General features: G+C 43.1%; 1 protein-coding gene across 1 annotated transcript; it reads left to right on the top strand.

The window, feature by feature from the left end:
* The first annotated feature begins 265 nt into the window (after positions 1-265).
* On the top strand, positions 266-8708 carry LOC109419033 (uncharacterized). The gene is made up of 9 exons (XM_019693253.3): positions 266-898; positions 968-1142; positions 1268-1814; positions 3479-3598; positions 3685-3811; positions 7518-7874; positions 7938-8168; positions 8236-8454; positions 8527-8708. Exons 1-9 carry the CDS (start codon positions 811-813, stop codon positions 8676-8678), a joined length of 2016 nt encoding a protein of 671 aa, XP_019548798.3. The 5' UTR covers positions 266-810; the 3' UTR covers positions 8679-8708.
* Positions 8709-11890: the final 3182 nt, after the last annotated feature.

The raw sequence follows: 11890 nt of genomic DNA, 5'->3' as shown, positions 1-11890 counted from the left end.
AGGCGAGAGGAGCTACAACATCACCGCAGGGGTACCTCACCGCTCCATCCTGGGCCCGGTACTATGGAACGCCACGTATGATGGCGTATTGAGGTTTAAACTTACTTAGGTACGATTCGAAGACAACTTGTCACTTTTGTCATCTTGACAAGTGAGGGGTTCGCCGATTCAACCCAACCAAAGTGGTTTTAACTTTTTTATTATGTTCTAGAATAAGCAAGAAAAACAAAAATAATCCAGTCTTTTTGTAAATGGCCGCCTGGTTTTAGCGAGCATTATTCATATGTTAAGCTAGTTTGTGTTTGTTAGGGTTTAAGTAACCTTCTTCAGCCTATGCCCCTATGTTTATCCTATTCCAGAGCACCCATCTTGCTGTTATCATCCAGTCTCATTCCTAACAAAAAAATCTAAAATAACAAACAGAACAAGTAGCGCTTATGAGCTTTGTTTTCGATTGGATGAAAATAGGGGTACTTTGCTGGGTTTCGTTCCCCCATAAGAAAAAAATAAACTTCACCATAGACGGTTCAATATGTTTTTTGGATTCTTCCTCTATCACCAATCACTTTCTTGCATTGAAAAACAGAAAACAAACCATTATCATCACCCTCACGTGAGAAAATATGTTTACTATGAGAAAAAGCCATCTCAATCATTCTGTAACTGGAAACTGATAATTCTTCGGATCGGAAGTGATTGGGTGCAACGCAACGAGCGGATGAAACATTATGCTGTTAGTCTGGTTTAATCCGTTTTCCCGCATAGTAGTGAAGATTTAACATTTCCCGCCAGTTTAAATTGCAATCAATCATGTGGAGAAGTGCAATCTGGTTCGTTGCCATTTTTGGGTGTGATATATGTGTTTCATTTTATGGATTTCCGTTGATAACGGATCCCAGTAAGTTTGTAAACGGATAACATGGTGAGGTGGTGCACATGGTGATTGATGGGGTTGTTATCATTGCAGAAATGATATGGGATATACTTGGGAATAATTCTGCTGCATTTCGACAGGAGCAGAGCCAAGAGCACGAAATGAGAGTGTATCCTGGGGAGGAGTGTGATAGGAAGTGCAGTGTTGATGAACCTCCTAGAATCTGCCATTACCAGTGGGTGCTGGAAAACTACTCCGCCATGGGATCGTAAGTGACGTAGGGGTAATAGGTTTAATGACGAGCATTACCAAAGGTTCTCATGTCTTTCAATGGCCTCAAATCTCAAATCTGAATTGTTTAAATGAACTTCACCGATAACCGTTCTTTTCCAGTGCATGTTGGGACTGCATTCGGGGAAATCGTTCTCACTGTTTCCATCCACAGTGCGTTACCGCCAACGGGATGGAACGGGGTATTGTGTCCATCAATCGAAAGATGCCCGGACCGTCGATATTTGTCTGCCAAGGGGACACGATTGTGGTTGACGTATCGAACGAAATGGAAGGCATGTCGGCCACAATTCATTGGCACGGCTTTCGTCAGACACGTTCACCATGGATGGATGGAGTACCGATGGTGACACAGTGCCCGATAGAAGCCGATACCACCTTCCGCTACCGGTTCGAAGCGGAAGAGGCCGGTACGCACTGGTACCACTCGCACTCGGGATACCACATGGCAAATGGACACCTTGGAGCGGCCGTAGTGAGAACTCCGCTGGACGTCAATGCGGCATTGTATGACTTTGATCTGTCGGAACACGTGATGCTGATATCGGATTGGACGCTGGATTCGGTCGAACGATGGGTTCCCGGACAGCAGAGCTCTCAAATGACGGTTGACTCGATTCTGATCAATGGACGGGGGTGGTACGTCAAGGTAGGAAAGGCTATTGAAGACTAGGTATTCGAAATCAATAGTTGTTTTAGTAACGTTTCTTTCTTGTGTGCATGCAATTTATTTAAATAAGGTGATATGTTAATTATAGAGTTTTAAGCAGCCTTTCAGAATGAAACTCATAGAGTGGATTACTAAAGTTATGTTCAGGTTATTCAAATAATTTGTCTTCTAATAGATAACGTCCTTGGCCTCATTTCAACCAATCTCGGTATCCGTGCGAGCTCCGCCACATGATCTGTTCGTTTCTATTCGATTCCATTTCATTCTTAAATATTCTTTTATATTCTCTTTTATTAATTTTCTTCACAAGATTTCTTCAATTTTCTTATACATTATTTTATTCTTTTATATTTTCTGATATTCTCTTCTCTTCTGTTCTTTCCTATTATTTCCTTTTTGTCCTCTGTTCTATCCTGTTATCTTGTATTTTCTTCTATTCTTTATAATTTTATTCTCGACTTTTCTGGTCTTTTCTAGTTTATTATAGTCTATTCTTGCATATTCTAGTTTGTCGTAGTCTATTCTGGTATGTTATGGTCAATTTATTATAATCGATATCTAAGAAGATAGCTCAGGTAGAGTGGGGGTTGAGCTCCTGTTCGACCCACTAATCCTACTACAAACTAAGAGTAAATTCCCTCTGGCTATTTGTCGGCTACTGTCGTTGTTTCTGTTTTTTTTTCGTTTAACTCTGCGCTGTCTCTTGTCGATTACATCACAACTTCTTCCCGAAGTTGAATTTTATTTAATTTAGACGAACGAAATTGAATACCGTAAACCGGGGTCAAATTGATCAGCGGGGTGAAATTGATCATTCGGGTACTAGATTGTAATTCCATACCAGGAACTCTTAAGCGTCGTAATAATCTTAAACTTTTTACGTCATCTGGTTCGTAGCTGTCTAGAGATGCGCGCAGACTTTTAAATTTTTAGAATAAAGTTAGTTTTGCCTTATTTTTTCAAGGAATTTGCAATGTATTTCTCATTTAGCTGAAATCATCGCTACTAAACAATTGATTGCTAATAGGACTTCCCGTAAATTTTCTGTTTTAACATTTTTGTGGAGCCTTGGTTGGTAAGTTATGTAGCTAATCAGAACATGAAATAGTTATAAAAAAGTTCATTTTATGATAAAATAGTCATTTAGTGTGATAGAAAACACTTATTTCCAATGAAATTGCCTACCTTTAGGCGTTTAATGGGAAATTTTAAAATTTATTTTTGCTTTTTAGGTATTAAATTCACTAGTTATAAGATTTTAAACACTTTATTCGGGTTTAGAAGAGCATAATTAAGCGGAGAAGGAAATTTTCCTTTCCAACCGATGCTTAATTGTGTACTGATCAATTTCGCCCCAAAGTGACTTTTTCAATTTTTTGATATTTGGAGTTATTTAACTTAAAGTTTAAATTTGTTGAACAAAATTCTGTCACATGGTTCCATGGAGATCCACAGGGTACTGGTTTAACAGAAATTCTTTTGGCAATATTTGAATTGGCACTGATGTTATCCGCGAAAGTTGTTTTAAAGTGATCAATTTGACCCCGGATTACGGTACTACAAACATGCATGTTTCTATATCATACATTTTTCCATTACATAAGTGTTGTATTATGTTTAGATTCCAATTTATAATCTTCCAGGAAGAAGCGGGTATCAAAGCGAACCATGCGCCATTGACGGTGTTCCGCGTGCAGCGTAATTATCGTTATCGATTTCGACTAATTAGCGGCGGCAGTCAATATTGTCCTTTTCAGTTGCAGGTTAGTTCTTGGAAGCATGATTGATAGATAGCTTGATGATAACGCGTATGTAAAGTATTCTAATGAATGCTTCCCCGCAACCGCAGATTGAAAACCATCGGATGCTAGTCATTTCCACGGATGGCGGTGCGGTGAAACCACTTTCGGTCGATACACTGATATCCATATCCGGCGAGAGGTACGATTTTGTGATTGATGCCGATCAACCAGAAGGTGGGTTTTGAGAATTGTTTGTTGATTGATGCAGTCTTTGTGGGTAATTTCCAAATAGGCAATTCAGATTCTAGCAATAACAGTTTTAGAATTCTGGGAAGCGAAGATTGCCTTTCTCCGGTTAAGTTCTATTCCGACAGGATTCTCGTCAGAATCCCGACAGGATTCTCGTCAGAATCCTGACAGGATTCTCGTTAGAATCCCGACAGGATTCCCGTCAGAATCCCGACAGGATTCTCGTCAGAATCCCGACTGGATTCTCGTCAGAATCCCGACAGGATTCTCGTCAGAATCCCGACAGGATTCTCGTCAGAACCCCAACAGGATTCTCGTCAGAATCCCGACAGGATTCTCGTCAGAATCCCGACAGGATTCTCGTCAGAATCCCGACAGGATTCTCGTCAGAATCCCGACAGGATTCTGGTCAGAATCCCGACAGGATTCTGGTCAGAATCCCGACAGGATTCTCGTCAGAATCCCGACAGGATTCTGGTCAGAATCCCGACAGGATTCTGGTCAGAATCCCGACAGGATTCTGGTCAGAATCCCGACAGGATTCTGGTCAGAATCCCGACAGGATTCTGGTCAGAATCCCGACAGGATTCTGGTCAGAATCCCGACAGGATTCTGGTCAGAATCCCGACAGGATTCTGGTCAGAATCCCTACAGGATTCTCGTCAGAATCCCGACAGGATTCTCGTCAGAATCCCGACAGGATTCTCGTCAGAATCCCGACAGGATTCTCGTCAGAATCCCGACAGGATTCTCGTCAGAATCCCGACAGGATTCTCGTCAGAATCCCGACAGGATTCTCGTCAGAACCCCAACAGGATTCTCGTCAGAATCCCGACAGGATTCTCGTCAGAATCCCGACAGGATTCTCGTCAGAATCCCGACAGGATTCTCGTCAGAATCCCGACAGGATTCTCGTCAGAATCCCGACAGGATTCTGGTCAGAATCCCGACAGGATTCTGGTCAGAATCCCGACAGGATTCTCGTCAGAATCCCGACAGGATTCTGGTCAGAATCCCGACAGGATTCTGGTCAGAATCCCTACAGGATTCTCGTCAGAATCCCGACAGGATTCTCGTCAGAATCCCGACAGGATTCTCGTCAGAATCCCGACAGGATTCTCGTCAGAATCCCGACAGGATTCTCGTCAGAATCCCGACAGGATTCTCGACAGAATCCCGACAGGATTCTCGACAGAATCCCGACAGGATACTCGACAGAATCCCGACAGGATACTGGTCAGAATCCCGACAGGATTCTGGTCAGAATCCCGACAGGATTCTGGTCAGAATCCCGACAGGATTCTGGTCAGAATCCCGACAGGATTCTCGTCAGAATCCCGACAGGATTCTCGTCAGAATCCCGACAGGATTCTCGTCAGAATCCCGACAGGATTCTCGTCAGAATCCCGACAGGATTCTCGTCAGAATCCCGACAGGATTCTCGTCAGAATCCCGACAGGATTCTCGTCAGAATCCCGACAGGATTCTCGACAGAATCCCGACAGGATTCTCGTCAGAATCCCGACAGGATTCTCGACAGAATCCCGACAGGATTCTCGTCAGAATCCCGACAGGATTCTCGTCAGAATCCCGACAGGATTCTCGACAGAATCCCGACAGGATTCTCGACAGAATCCCGACAGGATTCTCGACAGAATCCCGACAGGATTCTCGACAGAATCCCGACAGGATTCTCGACAGAATCCCGACAGGATTCTCGACAGAATCCCGACAGGATTCTCGACAGAATCCCGACAGGATTCTCGACAGAATCCCGACAGGATTCTCGACAGAATCCCGACAGGATTCTCGACAGAATCCCGACAGGATTCTCGACAGAATCCCGACAGGATTCTCGACAGAATCCCGACAGGATTCTCGACAGAATCCCGACAGGATTCTCGACAGAATCCCGACAGGATTCTCGACAGAATCCCGACAGGATTCTCGACAGAATCCCGACAGGATTCTCGACAGAATCCCGACAGGATTCTCGACAGAATCCCGACAGGATTCTCGACAGAATCCCGACAGGATTCTCGACAGAATCCCGACAGGATTCTCGACAGAATCCCGACAGGATTCTCGACAGAATCCCGACAGGATTCTCGACAGAATCCCGACAGGATTCTCGACAGAATCCCGACAGGATTCTCGACAGAATCCCGACAGGATTCTCGACAGAATCCCGACAGGATTCTCGACAGAATCCCGACAGGATTCTCGACAGAATCCCGACAGGATTCTCGACAGAATCCCGACAGGATTCTCGACAGAATCCCGACAGGATTCTCGACAGAATCCCGACAGGATTCTCGACAGAATCCCGACAGGATTCTCGACAGAATCCCGACAGGATTCTCGACAGAATCCCGACAGGATTCTCGACAGAATCCCGACAGGATTCTCGACAGAATCCCGACAGGATTCTCGACAGAATCCCGACAGGATTCTCGACAGAATCCCGACAGGATTCTCGACAGAATCCCGACAGGATTCTCGACAGAATCCCGACAGGATTCTCCACAGAATCCCGACAGGATTCTCGACAGAATCCCGACAGGATTCTCGACAGAATCCCGACAGGATTCTCGACAGAATCCCGACAGGATTCTCGACAGAATCCCGACAGGATTCTCGACAGAATCCCGACAGGATTCTCGACAGAATCCCGACAGGATTCTCGACAGAATCCCGACAGGATTCTCGACAGAATCCCGACAGGATTCTCGACAGAATCCCGACAGGATTCTCGACAGAATCCCGACAGGATTCTCGACAGAATCCCGACAGGATTCTGGTCAGAATCCCGACAGGATTCTCGTCAGAATCCCGACAGGATTCTCGTCAGAATCCCGACAGGATTCTCGTCAGAATCCCGACAGGATTCTCGCCAGAATCCCGACAGGATTCTCGTCCGAATCCCGACAGGATTTTGTTTCGAATCCTGACAGATTCTGTTTAGTAAGAGTAAACGTATATTTTGAAAGTTTTGCGAAAATATTTTTTTTGTAATTGCGTTGCGTTTTCCCCTACTTTTCACTTGCGGTTGTGACGTTAAAACGGCCTACTTTTCTTCACTAAAACAAAAGTGCCGAAAAGTACTACTTTTCGGCACTCTTAAGAGTGTCGAAAAGTAGCACTTTTCGACACCTTTGCCAGCACTCACTTTTCGATAACTTTCGAGGCTACCGTAGACACAGCTGCTACTTCTACATCCTCTGATGAGCTCGAATCAAGACTATCCAGATTCAGATTAGGACTGCAGAACAGTCGTAGAAGCAGCAACTGAAGCTACTTTTGCTCCTGCCATGGTGCGGTTGCGGTATGACGACGACGAGAGCTTGCAAATTTCTGACACCTACCCTATCATAGCCTACCTGATCAAACAAAAGCACCACGCTGACGCGCATGAATGCTGCCACGTGGTTCGACTTGAAAGTACGTGTAGCAAGATTATACCAAGGATTATACTGAATGGGAATTTTTTGCAATTACAAAAAACTTTGTATGCAACTCGTTGCAAAACTCGATTTTTTCAGCACTTGTCGTATTTATCCAACTCGGCAAGCCTCGTTGGATAAATGTACGACTCGTGCTGAAAAAATCATCATTTTGCCACTTGTTGCATAAATAACTATTTTCGAATTTTATTGTACATATTAACACTATGACTATGAGTTTTCTTCAGGCACCTACTGGATACGGGTTCGTGGTGTTGGATTTTGCAACCTGTTTCCAAAGGAAGGATTTGCACTGCTTTCCTATGCTGACCCTTCCGTTGCAACTGAAGAGCTGATGTTTCCAAACCATGCTCCACCCGAGTACAACAATCCGTACCCGATGGGTCAAACGCTGAACGACCATAGGGCCATGTGCTACAATTCGGAAGATGAGATGACTTGTGCCGCAGATTTGGAGACCCACGAAGCTCACCGGGATGATGAGTTGGTAGCTGCTGTTCCTGACGTTCGGCTGTTCCTTGGATTCAAAATGATGCATCCGGATAATGAGTGGTTATTTTCCGGCAGATATAAACCGTTCATTAGTAAGTTGCTATAAACAACAGTAGTTAGAATTCTCTTAAAACTTCATATTTGATATGAATTAGCCGTACGCGAGGACTTCAACACTATCGCAGTTGCTAACAACATTAGTTTCATCTATCCCAGTTTCCCTCTGCTGTCACAACCGGATCTTATTATCAACGAAGACGAACTTTTCTGCAATAACACTCATCTTCCTGCCGGATGTGATAAACTGCATTTATGCTTTTGTACGCATCGGATAAAAGTAAACTTGAATGACGTCGTTGAGCTGACTTTGTATGACACAGCTTACAGTGAGTAGATATAAGGTCAACCATTTCAGTAGTAGAAACACTTCTAAAACTGCTTTATTGTCCGCAGAACCACAAGACTTCTACCATCCTTTCCACATTCACGGATATCGATTAATCATAACGGATATGGGAAGACTACCGGAGAGTGCCATCAACTCGCGTCTGAAGTATCTGCAAGAGCGTAACGTCACTCGTAGGCCCGACAGCCATAATCCACCCTTCAAAGATACGGTGTCGATACCGAACGAGGGCTTCGTCATAACCCGCTTCAGGGCCAATAATCCAGGTTGTTCTCACTGTATCGCGATGATTACTGACTGACGCATGATGTGTTTGATTCTTACTTTTATTAATCCAGGTTTTTGGTTCGTGCACTGCCACCTCGAATGGCATCTTGGAAGTGGAATGGGACTAGTGCTGCAGGTCGGTGAAGTTGATCAAATGTTGAAAGCACCTGCCGAATTTCCCCGCTGCGCCGACTTCAAACCAAGTCTACACGGGAAGCACTGATTTGTTCATACATGGAAACAATACCAAAACGTAGTATTTACCTGTATACAGTACAGCTTCTTTAGGTTAACAATAGATGGTTTATTGATGAATAATAAAGCATTAATAAAGCAAATTGTTGAATTCGTAGGGTAAAAAAATATAATTTGGACATGTATATAATTTGGACATGCACGGCGATGTATGCCTTGTTCCGGAGAGCTAATAAAAGTAGATACTTCTCAATATCGATTATTGTATCAAATAGACCCTATTTTGATGACTTACGTTGAAAATACGCTTAACAATTAAGAATTTACTTCAAAATTATCGAAAATGTAGATTATTTCCCTAAAACCCCTCAAATGCACAGTGTATGCAAGACGACATACACTTCATAGAATAGAAATACACTAGAACTTCAATGGCGCTGTAGTCACTTTTTCTATTTAATTTAATTAATAACTTTTATTGTAATAATTGATTGTTATTTAGTGCCCAGCTTGAAGACCATTATTTGTTTTGGTGAACAAAATTTATTTGAGATTTCTAGTACCGCTACTGACGCTGTAAGGGCGTGGCAAACTAGATGTTAGTCACACGAACAGCCATGACATTAGACTTCTGTGGCTTGTTATTCTAATCTTTATAGTCACATGCAATATTCATCTCAAAATGGTTAAATTAATAATTGTAAGAAACTTAAAAGCCTTTTTGCAATGAAAAATGTTCAATAAAGAAGCATTAGGCAGCCAATCTCTTAACATTCATATAGAACGCTTAAAATAGGAGGTGTCCAAAATACATTGCATGGTTTCTACTGTTAATATATTTTGGTCATCTGACGAACTACATGGGGATGCTGTGCGATTGCATACATGGAGGCGTATTCTGTGGGTCTGGCGATATTTCCTCGATTTTAACAAAAACTGTAATAGTTATTAAAATAGATGCCTGTTAAGCGGAGAAATTTGATTATTTGTAAGAAAATATTTGTTAATTTATGCTACTTCCATGATCTAGCAGTATTCATGGCTAAACATTGAGATAATTCCCCTGTCCAAATTATATATACCTGAGGGTGTCCAAAACATATATTCGGTGTCCAAAATGCGATTCATACAGGCGATCGGAAATTGTGATTTTCTCAGCTTAAATGCTTTCGTTAAGGTTTTTGTGACCAGGAACGCAAAGTACAATCATATTATAAGCGTATTGGTAACTTTGCAAAATAATCAATTGCTTTCTAAGGAAGCTAGGGGACGATTTTTTCAACGTTGTCCTCAGCCTGTCCAAAATACATGAATTACCCTACATTCTGTATACGTAGAGACGCATTGTTGCAGGAAATCCCCAAATTGTAACAATTGGTTCAGAATTGGCTGGGTTTTAGCAGAAAAGTGCCCAAAATAGGACCCCTGCCGAGATGGTTCCGCTTCTCTAAGCTTTCCGGGTAAGCTATTCTTGTCATTGATTTTCCTTAGATGTGAGCGGTCGATACTGTCGTATGCCGCCTTGAAGTCGATGAACAGGTGACGCGTTAGGACTTGGTTTTCACGGCATTCCTGGACAATTTGCCGTACTACAGTGAAGATCTGGTCCGTTGTCGACCGGACGTCGATGAAACTGGCTTGGTAACTTCCCACGAACTCATTTACTTAAGGTGTTAGACGATGGAAGGTGATCTGGGATAGCACTTTGTGGGCGGTATTCAAAATGGTGTCGCTCTTCGGAGTGCTGGTTAGATGCCCACTTCGGTTGGTGATTCTTTCACAAATTCTTTATAAGGTTCATCCAGAAATATATCGAAGGGATCATTTAGAAAACCATCCATGGACATCTGGAAAAACTGCACCGTGTACGCCTGTGAAAACCCTTCAGATTTTTCAACAGAAGTTCATCCGATTCCTTCAATATTTTTCAAGAAATTAAAATAAAAATCTGCCAGGAATGATTTCAGAGATATCTTTGAGATTTTTTCCAGGCACTGCTTAAGAAAATTAGTAGCTTACTTTATAATTTCTTCCAGAGTTATCCAATGCTTATCTTAGAAATTAATTGAAGGGCTTCTTCAGAAAACCTTTCTTGAATTCCTTCCGAACTACTCCATGCATTCCTTTAGAAAATCCTTCAGGAGCTCTATTTCAGAAAATCTTCTATAGACTCCATTGAAAGTTTTTTTTAGAATATCTTCCATGAATTGATTGCTTTAGAAATTACTTTCAAAATTTTCTTCATGGGATTCTCTTTTCCAAGAATTTCTCTAGAAAAGCTTCCATGGGTTTCCTCAGAAATTCCTAGATCTCTTTCAGAAAGCCGTACTAGAATTCTTTGACAAAATTATCCACAAATGCTTTCAGCGATTTCTTCAGAAAATCAAAGGATCAGAGTTCAAAGGTTCTTCCTGGGATCTAAAGATACCTTCAGAAATTCTTTATTGGATTTGTTTCGGGCTGCAAAACGGTGAGTCGATAAGGAGAGCGTCCAATATAGCTCTGGTCCTCACAAGTTCCTACCTCATGCTTCCACGGGTCAAGCGATGACAAAGATCGCCAGCTAAGAGTTGTGTGCTTAGCTGGTAGTGCAGCCTGGGCACTGTTGTCCTTCTAACTTCAGCTAGATTGAGGAGGTACGATCCGAGTGTCTGTTCACCAAGGAGGTGCGGCTCAAACAGCGTCTGTTTTGGCATCCAGCGGCTGAGTAAGAAACGCTGCACCACGCCCAGCTAGATCCAAGGTGGTAGCCCCATCAGCGTGGTCGTCCCAGTGTTGGTTGGGACGTTAAACAGAACTGGCACGATGGCCCTCCGGCGAGACAGGAGTGTTGGCGTAGGCCCAATAAGCCACCCGTAAAAATCCCCATTGCGAATAACATAGGAGAAAATACGACTCGATACAATCGGCAAAGACCCACGCGACGAAATAAGGACTACGATTGGAAACTTGGAACATGGAATTGCAAGTCACTTGGTTTCGCAGGATGTGACAGGATAATCTACGACGAACTACATCCCGGCAACTTCGACATCGTGGCGTTGCAGGAACTTTGTTGGACTGGACAGAAAGTGTGGAAAAGCGGGCATCGAGCGGCTACCTTCTACCAAAGCTGTGGCATCACCAATGAACTGGGAACAGGATTTATAGTGTTGGGCAAGATGCGACAACGTGTGATCGGGTGGCAGCCGATCAACGCAAGGATGTGCATGTTGAGAGTTAAGGGCCGTTTCTTCAACT

This window comes from Aedes albopictus, chromosome 2 (assembly GCF_035046485.1).
Source record: "Aedes albopictus strain Foshan chromosome 2, AalbF5, whole genome shotgun sequence".
NCBI lineage: Eukaryota > Metazoa > Arthropoda > Insecta > Diptera > Culicidae > Aedes > Aedes albopictus.
Note: the sequence above shows the minus strand (reverse complement) of the source record. Positions and strands in the feature narration are given on the sequence as shown.

Bases quoted from the DNA above. Each gene is read 5' to 3' on its own strand.
- LOC109419033 (XM_019693253.3), top strand. From the start codon at position 811: ATGTGGAGAAGTGCAATCTGGTTCGTTGCCATTTTTGGGTGTGATATA. The intron at 899-967 runs GTAAGTTTGTAA...TTATCATTGCAG, and splicing joins TCCGTTGATAACGGATCCCA to AAATGATATGGGATATACTT. The intron at 7,875-7,937 runs GTAAGTTGCTAT...GATATGAATTAG, and splicing joins CAGATATAAACCGTTCATTA to CCGTACGCGAGGACTTCAAC.